Source organism: Salminus brasiliensis, chromosome 6 (assembly GCF_030463535.1).
Source record: "Salminus brasiliensis chromosome 6, fSalBra1.hap2, whole genome shotgun sequence".
Lineage (NCBI taxonomy): Eukaryota > Metazoa > Chordata > Actinopteri > Characiformes > Bryconidae > Salminus > Salminus brasiliensis.
In genome coordinates this window covers 13736646-13753939 of record NC_132883.1, presented here as the reverse complement: position 1 = coordinate 13753939, position 17294 = coordinate 13736646, and the positions used below count along the sequence as shown (strand labels likewise).

Below are 17294 nucleotides of genomic sequence, written 5' to 3'. Positions count from 1 at the left end.
ATCATTGGTTGAAGCTGAAGATCTCTTGCTTTACATCTTACTCTCATTGTGTTTAATGAGTAGTTTTTGTTATGCTATTCAGTGTCAACTAGAGGAGGTTCAACCTTTGAGTTTCGTTTTCTCCTCAAATTTGAGTGAATGAACAGACAGTCATTCCTGAACAGATATTAATACTGCTACATATAGGATGTGCACTATTGCAGTTTACTGCACAGGTCCTGCTTTTGATCAGAGGTAAAACTGACAAATTACTTGTGTTTAAACTCCATTTGTAAAAAAAACTAAACAAAACATACAGTTATTTATAAAGGTGCCAGAAAAGGTCTTTGTATAATAGAACAACAAGAGAACTTTTGGTTCTCTAAAAAGCCTTTCAGTAGATGGATCTTTAGGGAGCCATTTTTATACAGGAGAGTATGTGAAGAACTTTCTAAAGGGTTAAGGACCTCCACCTCCAGAAAGAATCTTTGAATTAGTGAGATTTTCACAGTGTTATAAGTCAATGATAGCAAATTGCAATGAAGCAAATTCTTCTTCTGGTGATTAACAGTCAGATACAGTATATCACTGTATCATGACAATATACCCATTAAAGCTGTTGTAAACAGGCTGGGCCTTGACGTTAATCCTATGAACATTGTACAGCCATTTTGATCGGCTGACCTTTTCTCTTGTAATCCAAAATCTCGATTCTTCCCACCTCCCAGCGTCAGTGTGTGCAGTATGCTCTGAAGGCTCGGCCCCTCCGATGCTACATCCCGAAGAATCCTTACCAGTACCGGGTCTGGTACCTGGTGACCTCCTGCTACTTTGAGTACCTCATGTTCTTCCTCATCATACTCAACACTCTGTGTTTGGGATTGCAGGTGTGTGATTTCGCTAACACATGAAACACACATACATTCGGGTGCCACGTTCATTTTAACCTGTAAAAAATGTATAGTAAATAGTTATAAGAAAAGCAGTAAAAAGTGAAGGAATATTAAAGAATCTGCACTGTTTAGGGCCATTGTACAGAAAGATCAGATTTCTTCAGTCCTGTCTATTCTTGAAGCTTGTGTTTAGGTGATTCTCAGAGGGATTTGAGGCCTTTACCCAACTTGTGAAGCTTATGTAAACTTAAGTGCACAATGTCTTTAAAGCAAAAAAGGAGACACCACCAAATACAAAAAAAAATATGAAATTCGTGTTCAAATTCTAAATATTCAACTTTTGGCAGTGAGCGTTCGTTAACAGTGTCAGTGGAAATGGTTACACCAGAGAGGTCAACGAAATGATATAATGAATATTACATTCATACAATGAAAATGGGTTAATTTCTGCATTTGCTTGCTTTTTGTTTTGTAATGTAGCACTGTAACCAGTCAGACCACGTCACCAAACTGTCAGATACTCTGAACGTCATCTTCACAGTGCTGTTCACCATTGAGATGATTGTCAAGCTTATTGCCTTCAAAGCAAAGGTAGTTTTATCATTACTCATTGTACTAAAGGCAAACTCTGCAATGTTTATTTTTATGAGAAGCCTCAGAAAACACTTATTCCACATATTCATTTTGTATAGGGTTACTTCGGAGACCCTTGGAACGTCTTTGATTTCCTTATTGTGGTCGGAAGCGTCGTGGACGTCGTCCTCAGTCAGGTTGATGTGAGTAGAAGAAAAAAGCTTTGTGTAAAATGTTGAATTTTGACATATTATTAGACCCAAACAGGTTTCTCAATATGGCACAATGGCAAAGTCCTCCCAAAACTAGAAATGACCAGTTTTTTGTATTTTAAACCTACATCCAGATACACGTTATCCTGAGACAAGCCGAAGCGGTCAGTACCAGCACTAATTCACAGGACAGGAGTTAGAACTTGTCACATTTGTTAACCAGCTCCATCAAGGCCGGACTCATCTCATCTTCTTGCCATTTAAAATTTTGACCATCTGTTTATCATACATGAGTGATGGTCATCTCATCCTGTCTCCATCGGTTATGAAATCAAACCACTATTGTCCAATTTTATTCAGCTTTGTTCAACTCTCACAGCTACTGTAATCCGTCACTGTTGTTTATTCAGCATCACCGCATGTCACTGAAAGCTTCCTAAGACACTTTTTATTCTGGACTGTGCTTTTTTCTCTTCATATTTTGCCATTGTACCCATCACTGTTTGGTATGGTGTTGTTAAATGGTTGTTAAATTTAAATCCACATTTAAATCGTGTCTTCTTCTTTCTCCCATTTCCACCCACCCACTTTATTTCTCTCTCACATTACCATTTGACTGCGCTGTGTGTCTCCTCCAGGCTGCTCTGGAGTCTAGTGGTGGACTGTACTGCCTCCACGGCTGCACTGTAAATATCAGTCTGCACTGCATGGGTCTTGCTGTGTTGAACACATTTACTGACAATGGTACATCCTGACCGCTCTAACGCTGGAAATAAAGCAAAAAGAGAAGCAGAAAAAGGAATCATATATGCTTGCAGTAGTTAAGCTAACAAGACAGTGCTCAAACTAATTGCAATACACTTGGTAAAATATTACATCAGTAAAGTAGAAGTATTTTATCTGTATTTGTACTTGAGTACAACAGGATATGGGTTTAAATTAATAATCAAATCAAATTAGCAATGTGAGTTACCCACTGCAAATGTAATGGTGTGATTGGTTGATTCCTCTGTCAGATATTTTGAAGTGTTCAGGCCAGTTCTGGAGGCCTGAAGATTGTGAGCATTCAAGCAATCTGTTAATTAAGTCCTTCAGAGTTGCAGAGGGTGTGTTAAAACAGGGAACACGCTAAAATGTGCAGGACAGGGTCACTTCAGGACCAGGTTTGAGAAACATTGGTTTAGGCCTTCAGTTCTGTTGGTCCTAACCAATGAGAGAGCTTGGTCTGTGGTATCCACTAAGGAAAGTTGTTTTGTTTAGTATTTCAAGAATTTCAACCCTTTGTTAGCAACTAACATTTTATAATGAAATCAGACTAGAACGGTAATCTTGCAGAGTTTAAAAACACATACAATTAAAGAAGTATTTTCTAATTCCCAGAAATTATTTGGTTATTTGTTTAAGTTGTCAAAAGAATTTAACATAACTATAAACAGTGCTTTTACTTTAGATGCTTAACATATATTTAGTATGTACAAAGTATGTACAAACATTTAGAAGTGTTTTTTACCTCAAGTAGAAATTATTTTAGAATTTATACATAATTTATGTTTCATTAATTAATGTTTAAAGTAATATTTTACACAGTGTATTTCTACTGATACTCAAGAACAGAACTTATTTACTTTGCCTACCCCTGCTAATTGTAGCATTAATGTTTGAAATGCCCTTTTTAAGGTACCTTTAAAGAAATTTAGGACCTCTAACCCTTCTAAAAAGTCATTTTTTAGTCTGTTGCCTGCTTTACAAAGGTTAATTATATTATATTATATGTGGAGATTACAATACTTGGCCATTACAAAAATGATTGGACAGGTAAAACCTGTTAAAATGTTATTTTCTTTTCAGGAAACAAACCCAATGCAGGCCATTGCTGTAAGTGCCCACACACCTTCATTTGCATACTTGTGTTGCATACCATACATTGCTAGTTATGTTTAGATTTTTATTTCATTTTCTCCAATTACTGAATTTTACATTTCCATTTAATCCCAGTATGAAGAAAACGCCAGAGTTTCGATCACCTTCTTCCGACTCTTCCGTGTGCTCCGTCTGATAAAACTGCTGAACCGCTCCGAAGGCATTCGCAACCTGTTGTGGACTTTCATAAAGTCCTTCCAGGTCAGTTAGGGAGAAAGATTTTAGCCTATAATTGAAAGCATGTTTTTAAAAAGTGAAGTGTCATGCAGACTGTGTTAGCAATGTTATGATAGGTAATGACAAACAATGAATGAAATTATATACACAATATGTCAAATGTTTGTGGACACCCCTTTTAATGAATGTATTCAGCTACTTTATGCTGCACCCAATGCTGACACACACAAGCACAATATGTCTAGCCCCTGTAAAGAAGTATTGTCTATAGAATAGGACTCTCTGGAGCAGATGACCATTAACCTATGGACACCATTCCTAATGCCAGGTGTAGGCTATAGGGGTATAAGAGCCCCCCAGCAGTGCAGAGCTGTGAAACTCTGGAATAATGGTGTTCCATCCAGTACTTTTGGGAGAAGTTTGGGATGAGATGGGGTGGAGTGGTGATCATCTAACATCCTGACCTCACTAACGCTTTTGTCACTGAATGCAATCAATTCCTTACAGCAATGCTCCAAAAACTAGCAGAAAGCCTTCCCTGAACAGTAGAGACTGTAACTCCAACAAAAGAAGGATCAACTATTTTTAATATCCTTCATTTTGGAAGAAACAATGAATGAGCAGGTGTCCCAATACTTTTGTCCATAGAGTGTATGTTTTCCAGGTAGTGTAATCCAGCAAGATTGATTTGATTATGTGTCACATACACTTAAATAGTATCTGTCTCTTTCTTCCAGGCTTTCCCTCATGTGGCCCTCCTCATAGTAATGCTCTTCTTTATCTATGCTGTCATAGGGATGCAGGTAAGCTTCTCTCACCTTCTCTGAGTGTACTGTCTTTAGGGCACTAGTACTGCATACACTTGGTGGTCATACTACTTTGTTGTTACACTTTGTAGGTGTACAGCTAGCTTATCTTCTTCGAAGCACAATCATTCTTCCATGCACAATCCACAAAGTTCACATCTAACACCAAACTCTAATAGTTAGATGTCCCTGAAAATCTTCTTTACCTGCATCAGGTGTGTTTTATTAGGGTTGGCACTAAACTCTGCTAGGTATAAGATATCTAGAACCAGGTTGGAACACCTCTGCTGTCGATGAGGCTTAAATAGCTGTGGGGTTTCATTCCAAACAAGTAGGAACACACACTGACTCTGCTTGTTTAGCCAAATTGCCATGGCCCAAGGGACTATAATTCCTGATTCCTAGAAACTAATGCCATCCTATCCAGTTTAAAAAGGTTTTAGCTGAGCAGCAAATTATCAGTTCAGTTCAGATATATTATTAAAAACAAATTGGACCTGTCTCCAGCTGCAGAAACATGGGCTCTTTGTGGATAATATTGATACCCTGCTCTAGGTCTTGATGAACAGCACCACCTTGCTTTTTCTGGTACACTTGAAACAGTCCAATACACACTACCATACCACTACCATGATCACACCACCCAAATAATATCAGAAGTGGTCCTGCACTGTTAAAAGTATAAGATCAGTGTATGGTGACAGTGTAGAGGATGACTGGTTTATGAGGTAGAGGTAGGGTGGCTGATACAGATGGTCTCCAATCTCTCTACCCCTCTGTAGGTGTTTGGTAAGATAGCCCTGGTGGATGGCACAGAGATCAACCGTAATGCCAACTTCCAGACATTCCCACAAGCCATTCTGCTATTGTACAGGTGTGTCAAGTGTTTTCCTGACAGTACTATGAATCAGAACATGTGGCAGAACATGAAACAAATGGGTAAAACTGAGCTCTGCTTGACTCTGCAGAACTGTCACTGGTGAGGGGTGGCAGAAGCTCATGCTGGCCTGCATGTCTGGGAAGCTTTGTGATCCGAAATCGGATTACGCTCCTGGAGAGGAGCACAGCTGTGGTACCAACTTTGCTGTCTTCTACTTCCTGAGTTTTAACATGCTGTGTGCCTTTTTGGTAAGTGAGCATGAGGCTGTGATCTTGTACAAAAAAAAAAGATTAAGATGATGAATGTAATGTAATAAGTTGATTGCTAAATGATAAACATGTTACCCATTCTGTAGATTATCAATCTGTTTGTGGCTGTGATTATGGACAACTTTGACTATCTCACTCGTGATTGGTCAATCCTTGGCCCACACCATCTGGACGAGTTCAAGAAAATCTGGGCGGAGTATGATCCTGAGGCAACGTAAGTCTTATACTCCTTACCCTTAAAAACACTTTTAGTACACTGCAAAAATGAGAGATATCATCTGTAGTAAATAGTAAATAAATCTAATATTTCTAGAGTTTTACAATTTTGAGATTGTATTAAATATATTATACAATTTTTTGATTGTTTTTTCATTTACTTATTTTTATTTTTTATTTTTAAATTATATTACTTTTATATATATATTTTTTGTTTTTTGTTTTTTTAACTTTTTAATGCTTTATGAATGCTAAGAATTCAACATAAAATATTCTAGTAAGAAATATTAGTATACAAACAAATTATTCTATAAATTCTATAGAAAGTAAAGAAGTAAGTGTAATAATCTACTAATATTCTCATAATAAGAAATATAAGATATATTGACTAGACATAACATGTCATCAGAATATATTTTTTTTTGTATTGTTTGACTTATTGCTTTTTGCTTTCTATCTGAAGTGGCCGTATTAAACATCTTGATGTGGTGACTCTACTACGAAGGATTCAGCCACCGCTGGGATTTGGTAAATTCTGTCCTCACCGCTCTGCATGCAGGGTAAGCCAATTAGAAACTAGTTTTAAAAGCAGAACAACTATAATATAAATATAATTTCATAACTATAGTATGATGCAATATCATGTCCAATATCCTTCACACAGACTGTGACTAGGATGGGTTTACCAACACTGAAACCTCCTTTTGTCCTTTGTTATTTTTGACAACAGCGATTGATTTCCATGAACATGCCCCTGAACAGCGACGGAACGGTCACCTTCAACGCCACGTTGTTTGCTTTAGTCAGAACAGATTTGAGCATTAAAACTGAAGGTACAACATGCTATAGAAACCTATAGAATGCTATTATATAGTATATTATTATTATTATTATTATTATTATTATTATACTATACATTTTAATGCATGTCATTTGAACAGAATATCATGTATGTTGTGTCTGTCAGGCAACTTTGAACAGGCCAATGAGGAGTTAAGACTTATTATTAAGAGTATCTGGAAACGGACCAGCATGAAACTGTTGGACCAGGTCATCCCCCCAATAGGAGGTAAACCCCAAAAATTAATTAATACAATTTTAGGATTTTACTGATTTCATCTGTACAGTTTTTACAGTTTTTACATTTTATGACTGTTTCTTATTGAGATGTAATGTGATTGACTTTAGAGGATGAGGTCACTGTTGGGAAGTTCTACGCCACCTTCCTGATTCAGGAGCACTTCCGTAAGTTTATGCAGCGCCAGGAGGAGTACTACGGCTACCGGCCTACAAAAAAGAGCGCAGCCGAGATTCAGGTACAACAGCCTTTGATATTGCTGCATAGTGAATGGTTAACAAGTCACAGCAATCACTTTATGTGTGATAACTATGGTTGCCATTTGTAACAGATTTTATGTCTTTTCCCATCTCATGCACTATACCCAAGTATTTGGGATTGGGCAAGAATCTGTAAATCCAAGCCAATTATATAATCTCACTATAATGTACTGTAATGTAATACATTACATTATTCTTCTCTTGGCACTTGGCTCTGTTCTCCAGGCTGGTCTGCGCACCATCGAGGAAGAAGCTGCTCCTGAGCTCCACCGGGCCATCTCAGGAGACCTCATCGCTGAGGATGAGATGGACAGAGCCTTGGAGGGAGGAGAGGAGGGCATCTACAGGGTAATAACCCCTTTCAGTTAAAGGATGAGCGGCATCTTTACTAAACACAGTTGCCGTGACACTCAGGATAAAGCTCTGAGAACTTGCTAGGTGTAAAGCCAGAGCACACACAACCATTTGTACCTTGCTTTCATCAGCGTGTTGATTGGGAATCCGTCACAGTCTGCTGATTTTCTGGCACACCACAGATGTATTTGTACGCTTGTTTAATTATTGAGACAAAATTATAGATGGTAATACTAGATATGATAACTAGTATAATAATAAAAATAGAAGTAATTAAAGACAAATACATATAAAGAATCAAAGGAATAAAAATAACAGTGTTAAAATAAAATATTTAGTAAACAAATATCATGTATATATTTGAATTACATTTATATATCTCATTTATGTTTGTGCTGAAGCTTTAAAACTAATGTACCCTAGAAATTACTAGAATCTAATAATCTACCAAATAGCACTATGCAAAATATATGCTTAAATCATTAAACACTGACCTTAAGCCATATCAGATTAATAAGAAATCTCAAATTGACTTTCTTATTCACTATAAGTCTTATACATATTGTGTGTTCTTTTCTATAAACACAGATAAACATGTACATGCATTGATGCTGCATGGTAGAGTGTAAGCTTTCTTTACTAGTGCATTAGTCTTGTAGAGAGCAGACTCACATGTCACAGACTAAACTAATATTGGTTTGCTACAGTTATTGCTGTAGTTAAAAGGAAAACTATGCTAGTTTATTTTCTGTCAAACAGTTTAAATTCATATTAGGATTAAAAATGCTTTTATTAGTTTTGGTAGAGAGATGTTATATTATATTATACCAGTATTTCCAACTGAGATTTCATGGCATTTTAATTACACTTTGGTAGCATAATGTTTAGGTAACACTGGGCTACTTTGCTAAAATATCTGTATTTAGGATTTTTATTTTACTGCATTTGTAACACTATAGAAATACATGCTGTATTAATATTTTAATGTTTTTTGTATCTGCACTGTCACTGCCAGTATGTACATTAGAAATTGGGTATTGGCATCGAACCTGAATTCCCATATCAGTGCATCCCTAATTAACATTGTCTTTAAAATTCCTTTACTATTTACAGTTTCTTTAATGTGTCCATACAGCGAACTGGAGGTCTGTTCGGTGGAATCAACGCAGACCCCTTTGCGTCTGAGCCCAACAGTCCCACGGCAGCTCAGACTAGCAATCGGCCCTTGCAGTTCTCTGAGACTCGCCCAGAGGACGTGGAGTCTCCACCCGACTCTGTCTTTCTCCCTAACACTGAGTTCTTCCCTACAACACCAACCAGAACAAACACCAACAACAATGCCAACTTCACAGAGGGGTGAGGGCTTTACCTGCTGTTTTTTATAATTAATGCATTCAGTTACTTTAAGTTACACAGACATGCAAATACACACACAGCTTGCTTATTCCCTGTAGAGAAGTATTGCCAGTAAATAGGACTCTCTGGAGCATATAAACATGAACATGTTGGCACCATGTTTAATGTCAGGCGTGGGGTAGAGGGGTATAAAGCACTGAACTGTTAAACGGTGGAACTGTGTTCTCTGAAATGATGATGCTCCATCAAATACATTTAGGATGGGTTGAGGATGAGGTGGGGTGGTGAATCAGATCCTCACAGCAATGCTCCAAAATGTAGTAGAAAGCCTTTTCTTTTATTTTTTAAATACCTTGGATTTCATATATATATATATATATATATATATATATATATATATATATATATATATATATATATATATATATATGTATATGTATATGTATATATATATATATATATATATATATATATATATATATATATATATATATATACACACCACCAAAGTGCTCCATCACTAGCTTTTGTTTACCCCAAACATGACATTTTTTAATGAAGATCAGATTTAGATCAGATGAGGAGTGTAGTTGTTGCTTATACACCATAGCCATCGAAGACTAAACTTTTGTATAGTATGAACAATAATGCAAGAAGAAAAACTTAATTTAAAAGAATATTCATTTATTTTGTCATTTTTCAAACCTGCAGATTTATGTTTGAACAAGAATCACTATCAGCTGTTGGAACTAGAGACCAATCCTTTGAGGACCTAAGTAAGTATAATAAAGTGTAAATTGAGCTAAAATTCCTACCTTTCTTTTTTACGTCATGGTTTTCTCATGCACCCTCACCTCCCCATCTCCCAGACGTAAACAAGAATGCTGTAAATTACAGCGGAAACCATGCAGTTATCTACTGTAATCCTCAAATACCATCATCTATAAACAATTGTGCATTATTCGATGCAAAGGTCAAGCTTTTTGTCAGTTAAAAATTAAAAATATATAAATTTTTAATAAAATTTTTATGACATTATAAAAATATATAATGTTCAGTTGCTCCTGAAGGCCTTCATTATCTGGATCAGGTGTGTTACATTTGGGGTGGAGCTAAACTCTGCAAGGTGGTAGATCTCCAGGACCAGGTTTGAGCAGCCCTGCTGTAGAGTATATAGGAAACGTGACCAGGACTTTATGGAGTCTTGAGCAGCCCGTCTCTGAATATAGTCCTCAGGAAGACATCTGCAGTAATTCAGTAGTCGGCATCAAGTCCATTTTACAGCATGAACTAATCTGATAATACTGAACCTTTTATAAAAATATAAAAAAGTTCACTCATAGAATTTTATAATTCTATAAGAACATACTACTGGTAATATTCTTCCAGACTTTCAGCGACCCATAGTTCTTAATGCACAGTGCAAAACTTTTAAGCAAGCCGTGAGTGGTGAGAGTCTGCACGGAGAACATTTGTAATAACGTAATGTAACACTGTTAAAATTATTTAAATGCAAAACATTTTCAGTATTACAGAACACTTCAGTAGTACAGAACATTTAAAATGATTTCTACATTATGTTACAAATGATCCTGACTAAAGAGAACATTGACCAACAGGAGACTCCAGCATGTTCTTAAGTGGCGCCTCATCCTTTAGAGACGCTGAAGACAGAAGCCAATCAGATTTTACTGTCAGAACTGACACTACACAGGTAATTCAACCTTCTCAGTGGTGTACATCTGTATAAAAATGTGCTTATATTACATATAATGTTCACTGACTACATTACCTGACTTACGGTTTTATTTCCTTGTTCTTTTCTTTTTGATTTGCTATCTCAGTTCCCTTACGATCCTTCACACAGTCAGGCAAACACTCAGAAACCTGCAGCGAAAGAGTTGTCGGCCACTGACAAACTCATTCAACAGGTAAACCAGATTAAGACAGATTATCTTGTTGGTACTATCTTGTATGGGACCTCCAAAAGTTATTACATTGCATTTTGTTTCTCTTCTTAGACATTAAGAGATAGTGGTCTTGACCCTCTGGCCGAGGACCCTAAATTTGTTTCGGTGACTAAGCAAGAGATGGTAGAAGCCATGAAAATCAGCATGGAGGATATGGAGGGAGTCGCCAAGGGAATTCTGAACGGGCGGAGTGGGCAACCGGTGAAACGTAAAAGACGTCCCATCCCGGTTCCACCCAGTGCCAAACCCGCCGAGCCGAAGGACGCCACCACTGCAGTGTAGACAGTTCCTCGATGTAAGATATGTCGACTTATTTCATGACTGTCGTGAAGAGGCTTTGTTGACGACTGCAAAAGAGTCCAAAGCCTGATTTTGTTCTGGAAACACAAATACACTGGCCTCACCATTTGCCATTATTTCACATGTTGTCAACTGGCTGTTCTCCAAACAAAGAACCCAACAACCAAAGATCTTTTACAGGTGTCTCCTTCAACAAGTGTGATTCATTTTTTTCTATGTAGAAATAAAGCACTTAAGAGGACACTTGGCCAACAGAGATCTTTAGTGAGTTCTTTTTGCCATTCACGCCAGAACAAGCAACTATGGGACTGCAGTTTGGCCTAGGTGAGAGGTGGCACTGTGTTTATTTTACTGATGGGTCATTTAGGTGAGGGAGAGAGCTTTGTCTTTGGAGACTGGTCAGACTAAGGAAAGTCTGGGAATCTGTTTCCTCATTCAGTCTGTGGATTTTTCTTAGACAGGGTGGGACTGGACAGATTCTTGCTTATTAAGGCAAACTCTTACATTTTGTTTTGTTGAGGGCAACAAGAGATTGCTCCTTTTTGAACAGTTATTAAACAGTAGAGATTAATGTTGCCATGTATTTGATTCATTCTGGACAATCCCATTTTTCGTCCTGATCAGTGGCAGTTAGCAGAAAGTGGGTAATGTGCGTAGGGCACTATGAGGGTTCATGTTGATGTGTTAATGACTGTAAATTTGCTAGAGGTTTTTTTTAAAGGTGGTTAGCTTTTGCTCTACCAATAGGTAGACATAATGTCAGGATATAATAAATGGATTTGAACACATGCAAGTGAGTCAGAAAACAAATTGTTAAAGGATATTTGGAAATGATCTGCAATTTTGTAAAGAACATGTCTTATTTGAGAGTTCTGTCTGAAAGTGTTGAGTACAAATGACTTTTCTGTATTGTAAAAAGTTTTCACAAAGACATCCAGGCGCTCATTAGGAAGTTATTTTGGCTTAAAGCCATCTTTTTACATTCACATAAAGTTTTGCAGAAACTGTTTCTATATAAATATGAGAATGGAAACAGTTTAGTTTTCTATTTTTTATTTTTTTTTTGCAACAGATAAAAAAAGCTTTATTGACTGAGTTTATATTTGGTTTAAAACATTAAACATTAAAACAGCATTGTCTGGATATACAGTTCCTCCAGCATGGAATGAGCCATGAAGGTGTGAACTGTGAAAGCTCAAACGCAAAGCAGGTTCCCCCTAAAATGAAATGATGGCTTTGTTTTTCACTGTGCCTTTAAAATTTTCCAAAGCAGTTCTCAGCCGTGTCTCAGTGCATTTTGACTGCATGGCCAATGTCTTCACCAGGACAGATCCAAGCCAACTTCATACTGTGGAACTTTCAGAATTTTCCCTCCACTGTTGAGAAGACATATAACATTAATAATGATTACTTGGTGGTAATCCTGTGAAAAAACTATAAAATATGAAGTAAAGTAGTAATCTTGACTCCTTATACATGCTTCTCTTTTTCCCCTTCCACCAAGATTTCCGTTCTTGATTTAACGTGATTTTTGAACCTGTTAAAGTTCAATTGTAACTTTAAAACAATGAAATCCTCACTTTTTCTAGAATATTTCTCTAGAATGCATCATTTTATCTCGGTCCACTCTAAATGACCTGAACAACAGTGAACAAGACTAAAAAATCAGTGGAATCCCCTTTGTAAAGAATTTGACTCATAGATTGCGCGAAATACAAAACAAATACCTGGACACTTTTTTTGTGAATCTTTTTCTGTTTTGAAGCAACACTGAAATAGAGAAGATGGAGTTATTGTAAATTGGCAGTTCAGACAAGAACACACCTGCTGTGCAGGATCTTCATTAACATACAGCAGTGCTGGATAATCTTTCCCGTATTGCCGCTACTTAAGAACCACTGCTTGCTGAAATACTGTGTGGTGTGGTGTACTGCAGCACTTAACAGTTAGCCTCTTCCTCTACTGTGACAACTGAAGGGCTTAAATATTTGTCTGGCATGTTGAGTCAGGTAAGTCAGAAAAGGGAAGACACAAAGCTTTTCCAGGTCAGGTCGTTCCCAACTGGAGGTCAAACATAATACTGCTCGGTTGCAAAGAACTAATATTCTAATCATAACTAATCATAAATCTTACCGCAGTGCAAAGGCTGTGATCTCTGTAGCCTCAGACTCAACTCCAACAACCCTTGAGTGAAACATGAGAGCAGCTTCCAACTCTATTAATACAGAAGCAGGTCACAGTCCTCTTATGGCATGGAAACTTAAGCCACAAAGCAGAGGTGAGGAAAAGGCATACTTAAGTATAGCTGCAAAGGTAATCATCGCTAAAATCCAATGGAAGTCACTTTCCCAGTAAACACAGGTTATTAATCTGGGAGAAAGCATAGCATGAGAGCTGATCTAGGATCTTATCCTGTCAGTGAGACAAAATCTGGGCCTGTTGTTACCAAGTTTCTCAGATTCACTTTAAGGAACAGAATTATGAAAGAAGGTAACAGACTCCATCCCAGCACGGATTCTACCCATTCTCTACTGACATTTCTTCGGCTGGTTTACAACACCACTGCAGTTCACACAGAAGCATAGTATATACATAGCATAGTGTAGTGCGGCATGGCCTTGTTCTTACCACTGTAATTCCAATGTTATACCTAGTCCCAATATCCTGTATTGAGGTATGCAGTTAGCTAGCTGAAGAGTTGGTAAAGCTGGTTGGCTAGGGTTACCTTTCAGCCTGGCAGATACCCACTGGATTCTTCAGCTTTTGGCTCCGCCTTTGCTGGATCAGGCCTGCCGTAGCACAGATTGCCTCAGAAAACCTCATAGTTAAGTAGAAGTATCAAAAACAGCAGGCCTTCCGTTAGTGGGCTGGGTGTATGTACAGTTTAGTGGTGCAAATATAACTTACACCCATTTTCCAGCCCTGTTTTGGCCTTTTTTTATTGAAGAGATGATATATTTGTGGTTTACAATGTTGCATTTATGTACTGAACTGTCAATATTCAAACAAACCAAAGTAAATTTATTATATATAATTTATTGTATATCATAAATGTGGTGACGTTTCAAATGTTTTACTTCATGTTAAAATCTTTGCTTTTGCTGCCTCACTACAGGCATAGCCTGGCATCTCACTGCCTTTAAGAGCGCTTTCTATTATTACTTATTCATGCCCTGAGATATGAGTGCTGATAAACTAACGATACATTTAAGACTTATTCCTTTGTCTAAAGGTGTGATCAAAGTTGTGTTTTTGGTCAGTTGGGATTGATTTTCTATTTTGAGAATATTATTAACAAGGTGCCCTGGTCCTAGATCTGCACTCAAACTCTGAGAAGCTTTTATGACTACATTTCTTGAAATGCAAAAAAATAAAATCTTGCCTCATTACTCTTTTTTAATGTCCCAGCAAGGACATTTTCTGTAAAACTGAGTAAATTTAGAGCATGTGAAATTCTGAATACAAATAAAATGTATCACACATAACATTAAAGAAAGACGTGGCAAATAAATGTGTTTATTTTTGTAAATACAAGGTTACCAACAAGTAATGAAACACCAAGAATGGTTAAAAAAAAAAAAATTACTAAAACTTAAAGGATCAACTAAACCAGGTTTTTTTCTGTCCATCATGGTTAAAAACATGATGTCTTTACAGGATGAGCACCACCTACAGGAGCTCCTATCCCAGGTTATTTTCAACAGTTCGTTTCGGCAAGAAATTCCGCTTTTTTATGTGAAGTAGTAGGGCTTCTTAACGTTGATGCCATACTCTGTTAAGGCTGGAGTCAGGTCCTCCATCGTCAGTGTGTACTTCTTATCCTGGTTTTCCGGATTCAGAAGAGTACAGAAACAGAAGAGTACATTTTAGATTTATATATTTTTCTAATAAGCTCTCCTTCATAAAGCATCCTTCTACAAACCTTTGTTTTGTTTCTGGAGCTTCCGGAAGCAGTGCCCTTCATTTTACAGTGCTGCAGTGCATCGTTAGCAATGTCTGAGATGAACTTCTGTGCCGCCAAAGAGATCAGTCGAATTCTGCATTTAAAATAAAATAAAAAAAACAGATTAAGTTTAGTCTACAATATAGTATGTTTATATAAAAATAGTATAGAAATATAACAAGCACAAAGCAGACACACAACTACTAAAGCTCTGCACCCCTGTCAAAACAGTACAAGAAACCGACACAGTCAGAATTAAAACTTTAATCAATAACTTATTTAGAGTTCCAAGTTAAACTTACATCCTTGGATCTGATGCTTCAAAGCCTGCTCGGTTGAGATAATACCCTGTCACTGCATCTGGAATCTAATGGAAAAGGGAGTGAGTCAATAAGGCTTACAGAAGAAAAGCATTAGTACATTAAGATGCGATTACTGTTACATTTCGTAAACTCACTGTAGGAGTGTAATCCTCCAGCTGCATCAGGAAATCAGCCAAAGGTGTGGTTGATACTACAGGCTTCACATCTCCATTGGCTATTCCTGTGGGCACGTAGAGTCCATTGGAGACAGAGGAGTCTGATGATGGTGTTGCCATGGCAGCTGAGGCCGGCACTGTTAGGAGGGGGGGGGGGGGGGGATGACTGGCATGAAAAGCTGTACATCTTGCTTTCTGACAAAGTTAATCCAGGAGTTGTTCTTTACATTGGGTAAAACTTTCTTGACCAACAGAAATGCTCCAGATACGTTTACCTTGAAATCAAATCTTTTTGTACTGACTTCCATCGAAAGTCAAAAAGGTTCTCCCCCTCTCAAAGTTACTCATTCAGAAGTTTTTACATGACTGTGACACTTCACTCCAGTAACGGCCTCACTCACTTGGAAAAGCTATACAGTAGACAAGGAATATTGCAGTGAGGATTTGAGGGAATTCCACTAAAAGATGCTGAATCACAGAGTCATGCTTCTGGATGATCAGTTCAGGATCATAGACACCACTCCAGCTCAGTGTGTTGCGCAACTGAACTCACGTGTCAAATCAGAGAACCTTAAACAAGCTGAACTTATTAATATTTGAAAAGGGGATTTGGACACTTTTGGTCGTTTCTGGACATACAGTATACTATAGTGTGTGTATTGAAGCTACTACTAATGACTAAAGGAGAGGTCATGAGGACTGAAGGTTTTATTTTTATAATTTCATGCAAAATGAAGCATTAGCTACTTACGTTAAGCCACATGTCAAACATAATACTGGACATTAATGTGTGCGATACAGTACAGCATGAACACACCTTAAAAAAGTGAATGCAACTTGATAGCTAGCGAGCCAACCCCTAAGGTGGCACTAACTGAACTGGGGGCAAGTTAGACTAGCTTTATTAGCACTAAAATGGAAACAATACAATCCAAGATGTATTTTATTTGACAGAAAAAGCATGTCTATCAACAGGATGTGCACACTGACACACTGATAGCACATCGCTGCAGGCAGATTAGCTAGCACTAGCCAGATTATTGCTAGCTAGCTAACTCTAGCTAGCACTAGCAATTAGCCACCTCAGCTGAACTGTTTACATACAGTTAGCCAGCTAGCTAATCCACTCACCATTACTGCTCCCCGCTGAGGGGATACTGCTGACATTGGCGGCAGAGTTGCTATTTGGGAGGCAGTTGCTGCTGTTGCTCGATGTTGATGAATTAGTCGCCGCTCCGCTTGTGACAGGCTGTGGAGTGTCGACATTCATGCTGGAAAATTAGCTACTGCTAGCGCTCGCTAGCTGCTCACCGATTCACACTACGGCCCTTTAAAAAGACCAGCGACGTAAACACAGAGGCTGTAGCTGTATTTCGACGGATTCTTAAATTCTGTATGCAGTTAAAAGCATAAACTCTGCAGTTCTATATAGAACAAAAGCCGACCTGTCCCTCCTAAACCCGGGTGTTGTTTGTTTGCGTCTTTCCTCTATTATGAAGACGACAAGCCCGCGACCTTTCCCGTAAACTCATTCTTCAAAATAAAAGCCTATAGCAGGTCTGTATTGTGCGCGGCAAGTTTCATTTCCAAAATAAAAGTCCTGCACCGCCATGCTTTCTTTTACAGATGC

At 37.8% G+C, this 17294-nt stretch overlaps 2 protein-coding genes across 3 annotated transcripts in view; one reads left to right on the top strand and one right to left on the bottom strand.

The window, feature by feature from the left end:
- Positions 1 to 12188, top strand: part of cacna1sb (calcium channel, voltage-dependent, L type, alpha 1S subunit, b) — a 28305-nt gene extending 16117 nt beyond the window's left edge. Inside the window, exons 26-45 of one of the 2 annotated variants that reach the window (XM_072681732.1) lie at positions 708 to 866; positions 1353 to 1463; positions 1565 to 1648; positions 2296 to 2343; positions 3506 to 3532; positions 3653 to 3778; positions 4492 to 4557; positions 5343 to 5434; positions 5529 to 5688; positions 5796 to 5923; positions 6389 to 6485; positions 6656 to 6758; positions 6893 to 6994; positions 7114 to 7241; positions 7489 to 7611; positions 8753 to 8973; positions 9685 to 9749; positions 10593 to 10687; positions 10818 to 10904; positions 10995 to 12188. In XM_072681732.1, the coding sequence (XP_072537833.1) occupies positions 708 to 866; positions 1353 to 1463; positions 1565 to 1648; positions 2296 to 2343; positions 3506 to 3532; positions 3653 to 3778; positions 4492 to 4557; positions 5343 to 5434; positions 5529 to 5688; positions 5796 to 5923; positions 6389 to 6485; positions 6656 to 6758; positions 6893 to 6994; positions 7114 to 7241; positions 7489 to 7611; positions 8753 to 8973; positions 9685 to 9749; positions 10593 to 10687; positions 10818 to 10904; positions 10995 to 11225 (2253 nt within the window). In that variant the 3' untranslated portion in view covers positions 11226 to 12188. Of the gene's footprint in view, positions 1 to 707; positions 867 to 1352; positions 1464 to 1564; positions 1649 to 2295; positions 2344 to 3505; positions 3533 to 3652; positions 3779 to 4491; positions 4558 to 5342; positions 5435 to 5528; positions 5689 to 5795; positions 5924 to 6388; positions 6486 to 6655; positions 6759 to 6892; positions 6995 to 7113; positions 7242 to 7488; positions 7612 to 8752; positions 8974 to 9648; positions 9750 to 10592; positions 10688 to 10817; positions 10905 to 10994 lie in introns of both variants that reach the window. The other variant, XM_072681731.1, reaches the window with a different exon arrangement.
- A 2551-nt stretch (positions 12189 to 14739) lies between these two features.
- taf10 (TAF10 RNA polymerase II, TATA box binding protein (TBP)-associated factor) lies at positions 14740 to 17186 on the bottom strand. The gene is made up of 5 exons (XM_072680890.1): positions 16796 to 17186; positions 15644 to 15801; positions 15489 to 15553; positions 15166 to 15280; positions 14740 to 15064 (listed from the first exon to the last, which is right to left on the bottom strand). The coding sequence occupies exons 1-5, from the start codon at positions 16932 to 16934 to the stop codon at positions 14975 to 14977; spliced, it is 567 nt and encodes a 188-aa protein (XP_072536991.1). The 5' UTR covers positions 16935 to 17186; the 3' UTR covers positions 14740 to 14974.
- Positions 17187 to 17294: the final 108 nt, after the last annotated feature.